The following is a 13,722-nucleotide window of genomic DNA, read 5'->3' as shown; positions in this document are numbered from 1 at the left end:
CTAGTCTCCCAGATGTACATATTTACAGCAAACAGCCACAATTAAGGGCAGTCCAAATTAAAATGTCCTGTACTCAGACCGCTGGATCATTGTTTATTTACCTCGCAGAAACTTGGTGACACCTCCACGGACGGCCACCATCTTTACCGCCCATGGAGAGAGGGTGCCAGTGAGGAAGACAAGCGAATAGGAAGAGGTGGGCTGAAAAACAATATAGTCTTCCCACCAACCATTTTCCCCTTGTCCTGGGGAACTCTTTGTCTGGTTGCTGAACACGTTTGTGAGGTCGCAGAAAAAAATCAAAACAAAAGAGTAGGGTCCCAGCCTGATTACAATAGGCGCCCGGCACAAGGCAGTGCCAAACAGAGCACGGTTTGAACCCGGTGTGCCAGCAAGCAGCTGCTCGCCTGCTTAGCCAGTAAAACAGGTCTCACACACCTTCTCCTTTGCATTTATTTCTCCGAGGGTTACTAAAACCCGGCCCGCTGTGTGTCACCCCTTTAAAAAGGGAGGACGTGAGGCACGCGCACACCGAAACATATGTTGACTGGTGACTAGTTATTCCACAAGGATACACAGAGAAATAAATCCCTCCACCCCACACGCCCACTTGACCAGTCCATTATGCAAAGGGAGCGCTTTCCAGCCGGAGAGGAGCATGCAGGACGTGTTATTTACGTGCACATTACAGAACCACACGCCACGGCATCTGCATCCTACACAAAGCCCGAGATGGTGCAAGGAGATACACGCTGAGCACGGCACAGACCAGCCGCGGCAACACCGAGCCAAGCCCTCGGCCAATCAGAACGGCGCTGGAAGGTGGATCTCGGGGTCGGCTCTGCCCGATTAGCCTGCCCCATTATGACACCACGCTCTGCCCAACATCCAGATCCCACGGGAAGCAAATCTAATCGGTGTGCTCGCTCGTTTCTCAAACTGCCGAGCCGTCCTCCCATCCGTACCCAATCTATTTACCCCTCCTTTTAAAAAAAAAAGAAAGAAAGAAAAAACAAAAAAAAAAGCCACCCAGAGGCCTGGCTGCCCCCTGCCCGGCTCGGTTCCTCTTTTCACCTCCTCCGGGTCCTGGAAAGGATGAAGTGTTTCTCTCCCCCGCGCTCGAGCCGGGAAGGCGGAAGGTAGACGCCTCTCGCCCCGACTAGGGCAGGCGCCCCGGGGGCGGCGAAAAGTAGAGGCAGCGACCACGGCGGGGGACCGTCGCCCACCCATCCGCCACAGCACTTGGAAGCCCAGGAGCGCTCCAACTTACCCAAAATATGACATTGAAGCCAAAAATGAAGTATTTGATGCAACAACTGACTTCAGGACCCTTGTAGTGCTTCCCGGACATCCTCTGGGTTCATGAAGACACTTTCCCCGCCAGCCCGAGTTTGGAGCCCCGGAGCACCGCGCCTCGGAGCAGCCCGGCGAGCAGCGGGGCACGCGGGGCTCAGCCGCGCGGACCGAGCGGCTCCGGCACCTCCAGCCGCGGGCCTCCGAGGCCGCCGGGACGCGGTGGCCGCAACCGTCGGGAAGCCTCGCCGAACCGGCACGGAGCACAAAGCGGGAGCCTCGCGTCCGTGCGCCAGGCGGCGGGTCCGGCGCTCGGTCCCCGGGCTCCGGGCAGAGGCGGCCGCGCAGATGCCGGCGGAGACGCTGCCCGCTGCCCGCCGCCCGCTCGCCCGCTCGCGCGCCTCCCACCGCTCGCTCGCTCCGCCCGCCGCTCGCTCCGCCCGCCCCGGCTCGCAGCTCCGCCCGGCGCCCGGGTCGGCCAGGCGCGCGCGCGCTCGACTCGTGCCCGGGAGCTCCCGAGAGGCGGCCGCACCACGCAGCCGCGCCACCTCTGTCGCGGTCCACCGGTCCCTCTGCTTCGACTCCTTGCTCCCCGCCCCTTCTTCCCGAGCCCCACGCTGCCCCGGGGAACCGAGGGAGCACCCCGCAGCGCACTGGTCCAGAGCAGCCTGGGCCGAGGGACCGACCGCGGTGGATGAGCTGCTGGTCCTCCTTCTCTCGGCCACCAGCAGCTCTGGAGGGACCCCAGAGAAGAGAGTGGCTTCGGGGCGAGAGGGCTGGATGAACCCCTCCCCAACACACACACCCCTGGACAAGGTCCCCATGAGATCTAACCACTGCGTCCCCCGGCACCGCTATGTGGAAGAGCGGACGCCTTGCTACCCAACAGCAGAGCAGAGTGTTACTCGGGGCTTTGCTGAGGGGTCCAAGGGGAGTTAGGGAGTTGAAGAGAAGAGGATGGGGGTGTGGGCGTCGCAAAGGATACTCCGAATCTCTCTGTGACTAACCCAACCTTCCCACTGGCCAGAGAGAGGATTTCATCCTGCAAATGGGGGCGAGGAAGGGAAGCCGACCCAGAGGAGTCTTGACCCAGGTCCACTTCCACAGCACGAACATCCCCCCACCCTTGGTGGAATAGCGCCCAAGGAACACACCTGCTTCCTAACTGAGGAAGCGGATCCAGGAGTTACAGGATCGATCGTCTTCCTCTGGGGGATCCCAACTGAAAGTATAGACGCAGACCACTCCTGACCGCTAGGAAAGCACAGGACTAGAGGGTGGAAACTGAGAAGCACGGGTGTGCAGATATCCAGAAACTGTGTATCCACACTCTTCTCAAGTGCAGGGAAACAGGTGCCAGTGTTTCGTGGGAAAGAGAAGAAAGAACAGCTAAGAAGTGTGTGGCAACATCTATGGGTATTTGCTTACGTCTTCAAACATCCATGATAGGGATAAAAAAAAAAAAAAAAATCCAGAACCACCCAGGGAGACGGCCTTACCAGGCCCAGGAATGAGCATGTTTAATAAGCTCCACAGGGGATAACTTCGGGGTCTCGGGAGGCTTGAGGTCCAGAACAGTCCTGAGTACGGTTTTGCTAAGTAACTCCCTCTGCTTTTGCTCAGAAACTGGCTTCAAGCTGGCAACCTGCCATCAAGCTTTGTAAGGCAAGTCTACGTTTACTTGCAGTAAACTCTTTCTAGATGGGCCCAGCCTTCAGAGGGATTGGAGTTATGTTAGAGCCACAGTTAGGAGTCAGGGTACCCAAAAGATGGGAGGACCAGGAATCCTACTCACGCTGTACCATGACACTGGCTAGCCTCGGATGAAAGAGCTTTCTTTCCCTCCACCGAGCCCAAACACAGTAAGGTCCTCTTCCCTTGTTAACCGAGCACTGACGAGCTTTACCTAAGCCTATTCGCTCCGTTGTAATTCTTCCTGTATATAAATAGATCTGCTGCTGCAGGGCTCTGGCAAAGTCAGAGGAAAGGTCTCTCCTAAGCTGTGTGACACCTTTCCACAGAGGACTAGACTTAAATCCAATTGACGGCTAAGTTTTATCCTTAAGTGATACCTCAAGTACCCTGGCCCTCACACGTGCATCGTTTCCGGCTTTGCCACCATCCCGCACCAAAGTGGTCCGTTTGCTGCAACTGATGAACCTTCACTGACACATAATTATCGTTCACATTCCATAGCTTAATGAGGGTCCACCTCTGGTGCTGCATATCTACAGTTGAGATGAATGTCTAATGACATGTATCTCTCATGAGAATGTCATACCATGTGTTTTCTCTGCCCTGAAGACCCTCTGTACTCTGCCTAGACATTCCTCGCTTCCCTTGCCCCCGAACCACTGATGTTTTATATCTCCATAGTTCTGCCCTTTTTGGAATTTCATATCGAAGAAATCCCACAGGCAGTTTTCCCTCACAATGAACCTAAAACATCTCTCAAAGCAAAGCCTGAGATGTCAGTGGACTATGGTGGTGTGTGTCTATGTTGCCAACTCTTGGAGAGTGGGAACAGGAATATTAGGGTGCAAGGTCATCCTTAGCTATATATTAAATTCCAAGCCATTCTGGGCTACCTGTGATGATATCTCAGAGAAGAAGAAAAGACAAAAGACCAATAGAGAAGGTACAGTTCAATCACTCATTGGCAATTTGGAGAACCGTTAAAAAAACAAACAGAAACACTAGTTGACTAGTCCTGTGTCATATCACATATCCAAAGTTCTGTGAAGATTAATGAGTTAAACATATTTTTAAGCAACCCAGAAAATAGAATATTTGTTAAACTTCGTGATAGAAATATTCCTTGACTTAGAAACAATGGAAATAATCCATGGATGTGACTAGTGTACCTTCATAACAAATTATCTGTCAGACTTTTGTTGTATCTAACTAACCAGAAAAGGCTATAGGCAATGAATAGGAACAGTAAGTCTGAATACCTGCATTGTAAGAAGGGCTCAGAAGAGCTGAAGTACGGAATCCCTATGTCAAACCAAAAATGAGCTGGCCGTTGTGGGGCACACCTTTAATCCCAGCACTCAGGAGGCAGAGGCAGGGTGGAGCTGTCTGAGTTTGAGGCCAGCCTGGTCTATAAAGCAAGTTCCAGTACATCGGAGGCTATACAAAGAAACACTGTCTCAAAACAATCAATCAGTCAATCAATCAATAAATGCCAAGAAGTCTAAACAGGTGTGGGGAAATTTAACTTTCTGGTAATCAAAGAGTATGCATCAACTTAATGATAAAGGTGTAAAGATAATGAGCACTGGCTTACACATATGACATGCAATGTATCACAAGGCCTGTACAGTTACAACATATGAGAGATCTGGTCCATTTGGAAAGCGGTTTAGCCTTATGTCTCAGGTCAAAGCATTACATTTTGACTCAGCAGCCTCGAGTCTGGGAATGTAGCCAAAGAAATACTCCAAGATATGGAAAAAGCTATATACTGCAAGTTGTGTGTGGTAGCATTATTTAGATTGAACACTTGACCGAAAGTTGATAGATCAAGTAGTTGGGGCTGTACCCACCTCCTTATAGTTACCTGACTGCAGTGCTCTTCCCCACACCTGGGCCTTCGCACATGTTCCTGGTCCCTGACTGGGGTCCTCTTGCCTTTTGTCGATGAGCCAACTTGCCTTACTTATCCTTCAACACCTTTAACGTCTTGGAGGCTTCAGCCTTTGCTCTTCAGCATCCCACACTGGCACTTAGCAACAACTTGTAACTATGTGTTTACCGGACTTCTTTTCCAGGCTGTGACTCCTTTCAGGGTGTGGCCTGTCACATCTTATCTGAGACTCACCAGTGTTCTCTCTGCAGGGGTGTGGTAAATATTTATTAGAGGATTGAATGAATCATTTGCTCAGCTTTTATAGCTATTAAGGATGATGATTATAAATAGTGTGCCAATGTATTGATATTATAAAGTTTAAAGGCATAGTATACAGAATTATCTCTAAGTAGCATTGTTAAATGACAAAATGCAGGGTGCATAGCAACACACACGGTAGGTTACCATGTTGTAGAATAACAACTGTGTTGACAAAAGAATGTGTGTACACATATTTCCTTGATGAGTAAGCGATCCAGCTTAGTTTGCTTTCTATTGCTGTGATAAAACACCACGACCAAATCAACTGTGGGAGGAAATGGTTTATTTGGCTTACAGGTTACGGTCCATTGCTGAGGGAAGCCAGTACAGGCACCTGGAGACAAAAACTGACACAGAGGCCACAGAGGACTGTTCCTCACTGGATCGCTCTCATGGTCTGCTTAGCCAGCTTTCTTATATGCCTGAAGACCACCTGGCCAGGGGTGGGGCCACCACAGTGATCTGGACTCTCCCATGTAGTGGGTAGCCATTCCAGCTTTGATCTGGAAGTTCCAACCCCCACACAGACTTCAGCAACTGTCACGCCTACAAGGCGGGGCCAAGGGAGGCGCCTGGAGACTGGAGATCTGGATCGGTGGGCTCGCTCTCGGTTCCGGTTCCGGGACCCTGGACGGGAGAGGTGGACCAAGCAGAGCTCCAGAGAACACCGCTGGACTGCGATACACCTTCCCCAGGCCCCGCGACCTACCTATCCCTTAATTTGTAAGTTAAGCCATTAAATAAATCTCCTTTTAACTACGTGGAGTGGCCTTAATAATTTCACCAATACTCCCACATCCATCATTACTCTAGAAAACGCTCCACAGACTTGCCTGCAGGCCCATCTGATGCAGCCAGCTCCTCAGCTGAGAGTCCCACTTCTCAAGTTGACAAAAACCAGCCAGCACACTATGTACGACAGAAAATAAAAGAAAGTGTAGTGGAAGCATGGTAGGAGACGCAACAATGTTAGTGAGAATGAGATCTGCTTTATTTTTACATCTGCATTTGTTTTCTAAATCTTGTCACGTATATGATACATTTGTTTATCACACTCTTATACCACGTATATGATACACTATACAACATTGTTCACAATCATATATAAAATGATTTCCTGAGAAACAATAGTGGTTGGGATTGTGATGAACCAGTCTACTCTCAGAACAAGGCCACGTCTGCCTCCAAACAGATCAACTCAGACTAAGGCCAGGATTGCCTCTGAGCAGAAACTCTTGCCAGAATGAATTAACCATAACAAGCCCTAGCTGCAGTCTGGCTGAGGGAATCACGACACAGGTGCAGAGAATTCCACACTTTAATGAGCAGGCCGAGAGCATCCAGTCTGAAGCCTAGTGGCTCATGACATCTCACGCAGATAGCTAGTCCCAAGAAGAAACAAATTCATGACTTAAAATATATTCCTCAGCAAAATAATGAGGTGTCTGTCTAGTCATCCAGATATCTGCCCCAGTCCACAAGACATAACCACTTCCCTTTTGACTACGAAGCTGGGTGTTACTCTCCCTCCTGCCTCCAGACACAGCGATGCCCACCAAGGCTGTGGAATTGTAAGTGACTTTGTTTTCATGTTCCTGATCTTCAATTTTCAAAGAAGGATAACTATATTGCTTTTATAATTAGAAAGCAAATTATAAATAAAGACAGAAATAAGTAAGCGATCGTATTTCATATAACTCCATCACAATCCAATAAATTCCGGCTTACTTTGAGAAGAGAAGAGATCTGCAGGGATTTTGCTACAGCCATCTCATTTAAGATTCTGAGGTTGGAAAACGGTTAATAAGTTTAATTACTGAAAAGCTAATGGGATTTTTAAGTGGCAGCCAAAACAGGTAACGCATGTTCTGATAGTTGCCTTGATGTACAGCAAGATGTGACAACCACCTTTCCGCTGCAAACAGTGCATTTAGCAAGCTTGCCCACCTGCCTCCATCTTGTTTCACTCTTCCCACCTCCCTCCACTGGGGCTCCTTCGCTGAGGCCTCAGCTCCCCTCAGCTCTGAGTTTCCCATTGTCTACTCCCCAGCCCACACAGCTGGGGGCCTGCCACTGCCTTCTTTGCCCAAAACCCAGTGGTTAGCCAGCGTGGAGGCCTCGCTTTCTTTTCTCTCTGCTGCGTGTGGTAAGGAGAATTTTCTGGGAGTCTTCTTGTATCTAAGAAACGACCTGATCTTGCCCTTGACCTCCATTCACTATGCTGCATGTGACACTCGACCCTTGGTAATAAAGACCACACCAAGGACAGCAGAGAGTGAAGATGGAAGAACCCGGGCCGTCACACCACACTGCGTGGCTGATGTACCCAGTCTTGAAGGAACTCTATCTCAGGACTTCGTGCCCTTGACACCACTTTCTTGGTTATGACACTTTGAGAGAAGGTGCCATTTCTGTACATCTGAAAGAAAACACCTCGGTTTGATCGTCACTTTCCTTCTGAAGTCCTGCACTGGTTAGGTTTTGCCAGCTTGACACAAACGGTCATCATCTTGGAAGAGGAAACCTCAGTTGAGGAATTGCCTATGTCAGAGTGGCCCGTGGCAGTGTCTGTGGGACATTTTCTTGATTCATGATTGATGTGGGACGCCTAGACAACTGTGGATGGTGTCACCCCTGGGCAGGTGGTTCTGGGTTTTATAAGAAAGCTGGCTGAGCAAACCATGGGGAGCAATCCAGTGAGCAGCACCCTGCCATGGCCTCTACTTTAGTTCCTGCGGTTCCAGGTTCTTGCCTTGAGGTCCTGCCTGACTTCCCTCAGTGATATTCTATGAGCTGGGAGTGATAAAATGAAACAATTCCTTGCCTCCCCTAAGTTGGTTTTGGTCAGTGCATTATCACAGCAACAGAGGAATCTGACTAGGACAGTATTCTTCATCTTCGAGAATCACCAGCAACTCCTCCCACGTATCTCCCACACCACCATCTCCATGCTTTCCTCTTTCTTTCCCAGTTTCTGTCTCTGTTCAACGTACACAGGGAACTTCTCGGGGGACCTAACAGTTCACACTCACTCCTTTCTCTCAGACTTTCACAACGCCAAGTGCTGCATGTGGGCCCCACAACAATCAGACTGGAAGCATGCAAACTAGGTCAACCCCAGACTCCTCTCTCCCTGCTTGGGATTCAAAAGCAAGGTGTCCCTGACTACAGTTCCGATGGAGACAATGTTTCCAGGCTTTTCCAGGAGGGAGCCAGAGCCTCCTCTGCAGAGAGAAGGGAGCCTAAATGAGGAGAAAACAACATCACCAGCTCAGATAGCATGAGCAGCTGCCAAGGCTCACACATTTTGCACTCTGAAAGTCTGCTCTCTCTAAGACTTCCCAACAGGGCTCCCTGCCTGGGGTTTACAAATCCTTCACACAGAATTCTTCTATCACATCTTCTCACCCTTGCTTTAGATACTTCAAAGTGAGTGTCTCAAATTTGCAAAGCAATGAACCCTGATAAAAACCATGGCCACCCCAACTCAAATGCTTTACAAATAGAGTCAACCTAACACATTTCTCTTAGCAAACCATGTTATAAAATCAAACAATCTTTTGTTATGTTCAATGAATAGTGTGCCTTCTTCTCCATTGCAAAGGAAATCAAATGCTACGCTTCTCTAAAACATAGCTAACTACTTCCCCCAGGATTATTCCACCACTATGGCCTCTGGTCCCATGTCCCATGCTTATTCACTAAAGAAGATGAGTTTTGGGCTCAGGCGAGTTCTAGCTACCCACAGGCCAGCATGGGCCCCGGCTGCTGCCGAAGGCCATGTCTGGGCCCATGGTCCTATCACAGCCAGGGTCTGTGTTAACGTCCATGGCCCTTGTTATCACCAAAGGTTACACAGAAGCCTGGGGGCTGGGCCACAACCTGTGGCCTTGTTGGTGTCTGAGAGTTGTGCCACCACTGGAGTCATCCTGATCTGAGTGGCCTGTGCTGCCCCCTGGGGCCATAGCTTCCTCCGCCCGAGCTGCTGCCAAGGGCCATGTCTGGGTCCACGGCCCTGGAGCAGCCAGGGTCTGAGTTGATGTCCATGGCTCCTGCTGCCATTAAGGGCCATGTAGATGCCTGGGGTCTGGTCAGCCACCTGATACCATGTTGGTGTCCAAGGGCCATGCAGCAGCCAGGGCTACGCCAATCTGAGTGACCTGCATTCCACCTGGGGCAGTGGTGACGTCTGGGTCCATGGTCCTACTGAGGCCGGGGTCTGTGTTGAAGTCCAAAGGCCACACGGAAGCCCGGGGTCTGGGTCACAACCTGTGGCCTTGTTGGTGTCCGAGGGCCGAGCTGCCGCCAGAGCTATGCCGCCAGGAGACAAGGTGTCATCCAGGCCAAGCTGCTGCCAAGGGCCATGTCTGGGTGGGTGGTGCTGCTACAGCTGGAGTCCATGTTGATGTCTGGCCTGTGTTACCACAAGGGGCCATAGGAACCATGCATAATGAAGGCAGAGGGCCATGCTGAACCAGTCCCTCCCTTTGCTGGCCTTGGGAAAGCTGGCCCAGCCCCTCACTGGACTCTGCAGCAAGAGAGTTGACCTGACCTTCACTGTAGAGTTGCCCCCTCCCTGGCACTTGAGAGATGGCTCCACCTCTCACCCTGAGGGCTTGGATGTAGGAGAGCTGGCTCTGCCCTTCACCTGAGGGGTGTGTCCCAGTTGTCCCGACTGACCAGCTTAGCTACCACCCAGGCTCACATCCTGGACCTTGGGTTGGCCCACCCTAACATCTACTCCACCTATGACCTGCTGGAGCTCGTGAAGGGACTGGTCCTGTGGAACGATACTTGCAGGATCTCCATGACTCAGGGCAGCCACAGGATATCCGAGAGGAGATTCAATGAGAGTCCAGTGATGATGGAGTACCAGAAACCAGATGCATTGAACCAGACTAATGACTTATTGCAATGAACATTTGCAAGTGAAGCTGACTGGACAAAAGACACACCTCGGTTCCCAATGCTGTGTTGATATTTTCTTTGTGCACCTAATAAAGTTTATCTGAGGATCAGAGGAAAAACCAGCTATATTAAACATAGAGGTCAGGTAATGGTAGCACACGCCTTTTAATCCTAGCATCCTGGAGGCAGAGGTCCATCTGGATCTCAAGGCCACACTGGGGAACAGAGCCAGGCATGGTGACTCATGCCTTTAATCCTAGCACTAACCATAGAGGTCTGGAGGTCTGTACAGACAGACAGAAAGTAATGTAGCTTGGCAGAGAGAGGAAATGAGATGGCAGAACAGAAAGGCATATAGGCGTGGGTATACAGGAAGAAGGTCTCTTGGGAGACTGAGGTGTCAGTGAGGTGAGGTTGTCTGTGGCTTTTCCTATTCCTCTGATCTCTCAGGTTTTTACCCCAATGCCTGGCTCCGGTTTTTTTTTGTTTTTTTGTTTTTTTATTAATAAGGCCATTTAGCAGTTTGTGTCACACAATGCCAGTAGACAAATGAAGAGGTTTTGGAGGGGCAGAAAAGATGGAAGAATGAAAAGGATTTTTGCTTGTTTGGTTTGGTTTGGTTTTAATTTTTTTTAATTTTCTTTGTGGGGGCGGGGGATACTGCAAGGGTGACAGGTAGATATGGGGAACTTGGAAATGAGTGGAATTAGGGTGCATGATTCCCAAAGAATCAATAAAGAAATTACGTTTTAAAAAAAATGGTGAGTTTTCAGAGCCCCAAGAAGAAGATAAAAAGGGCAACAGATTGAAAAACCCTACATAGGACATAGTTGTTGCACTTTAAAATTATTACAGCTTGGGCCGGTGGAATGGTTCAACAGTCGGGGTACTTGAGGAAAAGCCTAACTCCTTGAGTTTGATTCTCTAGGGCCCGTGTGATGGAAGGAGAGCACCCACCCCCTCTCTAGAGCCATGACATACACGTGCCTACATGGGCACACATGAAAACAATGGACAAAATTTATAATTGGATAATAAATTCAAAATAGGACAAAGAGGTTTTATATATATATATATGTGTGTGTGTGTGTGTGTGTGTGTGTGTGTGTGTGTGTGTGTGTGTGTGTATGTGTGTGTGTGTGTGTGTGTGTGTGTGTGTGTGTGTGTGTGTGTGTGTGTATTAAGTAATAGTTCCTCAATTTCTTCTGGCTTTGGAAGCAACTAGACTTATAAGAATCTGGGAAGTAGGCCTTACCCTCTCCACATGAGTGGGGCACAAGTCATCAGAAGCTCCATTCCCGATACTCAGCAGAGTGAGAGAAAAACTAGGCACCACCTGGGCCTCCCCCCTGGACGCCTGTGGATGAGCCAGAGGTTGCCCTCTGCTTCCTTCCGAATCTTCCTGGTTCCCCTGCCTCCCCACTGCTCCCTAAGCCAGCCTGTTTCTTTCCTGTGGATTTTCTTTCTGACTGATTGAGTTAAAGGTTCTTTCTGCAGCTTAGAACAAAGCATCCTAATCAATACAACGTGAACTTTCAAAGCTTCATCTTACAGAGAAAAATAAGATATTCTCATTACCTAATATTTAGAAACACCTTCAAAGAATCCTTCATGGAAACCATAAAAAGAAAACTATTGTGGATGTTTTGGCAATTTTTTTCCATTAATAAATAATATGCTTGATCTTACTGTGCAGAGGAAAATCTTGTTCATTAAACCTTCCATTTGTCAGTGCCCAAAAACAGAGCAGAGAAATCCTTCATCAGAATGGAAGCAACTTCCAGTTCCTTTCTCAGACTGTGATTTTCAATCAAGAGCCTGCCCTCATTGCCAGTACATCCTGGAGTGGCCTCCTTCTCACTCTGCTTCATGCATAGAAGGCAAACTACTTGCATATGCCCTTTAATTCCAACCCCATTCCCACTTCCCCATAGCTTTGAAATGCCGTTTGCCACACCACAGACTCCTTCTCCTATCCATCACAAACATTTTCCCAGGTTTAATGTAATCCAACTCTTTATGAAGCCTGTTCCATTTAACTCTGGGCACGATAATTGTATCCAGTAATTTCTATGAACGTTGATTTTTCATTACCTCCAAAACCTTTGCTTCTGGGGCTAGAGAGATAGCTGAGTGATTAAGAGCACTCTCTTACAAGGGACCCAAGTTGAGTTCCCAACATTCACATGACAACTGACAAGAGTCTGTGTGGTGGTTTGAAAGAAAATGGCCCCAAAGGCAATGGCATTATTAGGACCTGTGGTCTTGTTGGAGTGAGTGTGGCCTTGCTAGAGGAAGTGTGCCACTGTGGAGGCAGGCTTTGAAGTCTCCTTTGCTGAAGCTTCACTTAGTTGTCTAAGGTTGCCTGCAAGATGTAGAACTGTCAGCTACTGCTCCAACACCATGTCTGCTACATGCCGCCATGTCCCCTGCCATGATGATAATGGACTGAACCTCTGAATTATAAGCAAGCCACCCCATTAAATGTTTTCCTTTATAAGAGTTGCCGCCGGGCGGTGGTAGCGCATGCCTTTAATCCCAGCACTCAGGAGGCAGAGGCAGGTGAATCTCTGTGAGTTCGAGGCCAGCCTGTCTATAGAGCAAGATCCAGGACAGGCTCCAAAGCTGCACAGAGAAACCCTGTCTCGAAAAGTCAAAAAAAAAAAAAAAAAAAAAAAAAGAGTTGCCATGGTCATGGTGTCTCTTCACAGCGATAGAAACCCTAAGACAGTCTGTAACCAGTTCCAGACTTGATGCCCCTTTCTGGCCTCTTTGGGCACTATATGCATTTGGTGCAGTTACATACATGCAAACAAAACACATACATACAATAAGCATTAAACAGAAATCTTTGAAAACAGAACTCTGCTTCTGTGACACACAACTTTCCAATGCAACTGTTTTGTGGAATATTAAACTATGCAAAAATGTATTGCATTTGTTTATGTTGTAGAATATTTGTTTAATTATGTAAAGATATGTTGCATTTGTTTAATTATGTAAAGATGTGTTGCTGTTTTACCTTGCCTGCCTAAGGCACCTGATTGGTGTAATAAAGAACTGAATAACCAATAGTGAGGGAGAAGGTATAGGCAGGTCTTCTGGGCAGGGAGAGTAAGGAGGGGGAGGAATTTAGGCTCAGGGGAGAAAGAAAAGATGAGAGGGAGACGCCAGGTCAGCCAGCCAGACAGGGACGAAGCAGGAAAGCAGGACATATAGAATAAAAGAAAGGTAAAAAGCCCCAAGGCAAAATGTAGATGAATAGAAATAGGTTAAATTAAGTTAAAAGAGCTAGTGGGACAAGCCTAAGCTAAGGAAGAGCATTCATAACTAATAATAAGTCTCTGTGTCTTTATTTGAGAGCTGGCTGGTGGCCCAAAGGAAATTGCAGCTACACAACTGTAAATACTGACCACTGAACCTGGTGTCTAGAATCAGAAATGGGTATTAGCAGACACATCAGATGTCTGTTCAGGTTTTATTATTCATAATCAATTGACTCAACAGCTGATATTAACTGAGCACACAGCCCATGAGGGCATGTGCGCCCAGTCCGGTCTAGTGATGTACGCCAGTCATCCCGGTACTCAGTGGAGGCAGGAGGGTTGTGAATTGGAGGCCAGTCTGAG

General features: G+C 48.7%; 1 protein-coding gene across 2 annotated transcripts in view; it reads right to left on the bottom strand.

Moving 5' to 3' along the window:
• Tspan5 (tetraspanin 5) overlaps window positions 1–1,654 on the bottom strand; it is a 172,640-nt gene extending 170,986 nt beyond the window's left edge. The window contains exon 1 of one of the 2 annotated variants that reach the window (XM_052732169.1): window positions 1,271–1,654. In XM_052732169.1, coding sequence (XP_052588129.1) covers window positions 1,271–1,351 — 81 coding nt within the window. In that variant the 5' untranslated portion in view covers window positions 1,352–1,654. The remainder of the gene's footprint in view (window positions 1–1,270) is intronic. The other variant, XM_052732168.1, reaches the window with a different exon arrangement.
• Between the last annotated feature and the right edge of the window lie 12,068 nt (window positions 1,655–13,722).

Source organism: Peromyscus californicus, unplaced genomic scaffold (assembly GCF_007827085.1).
Source record: "Peromyscus californicus insignis strain IS unplaced genomic scaffold, ASM782708v3 Scaffold_9__1_contigs__length_137607984, whole genome shotgun sequence".
Taxonomy (NCBI): domain Eukaryota; kingdom Metazoa; phylum Chordata; class Mammalia; order Rodentia; family Cricetidae; genus Peromyscus; species Peromyscus californicus.
This window is presented reverse-complemented; position numbering and strand designations above follow the sequence as displayed.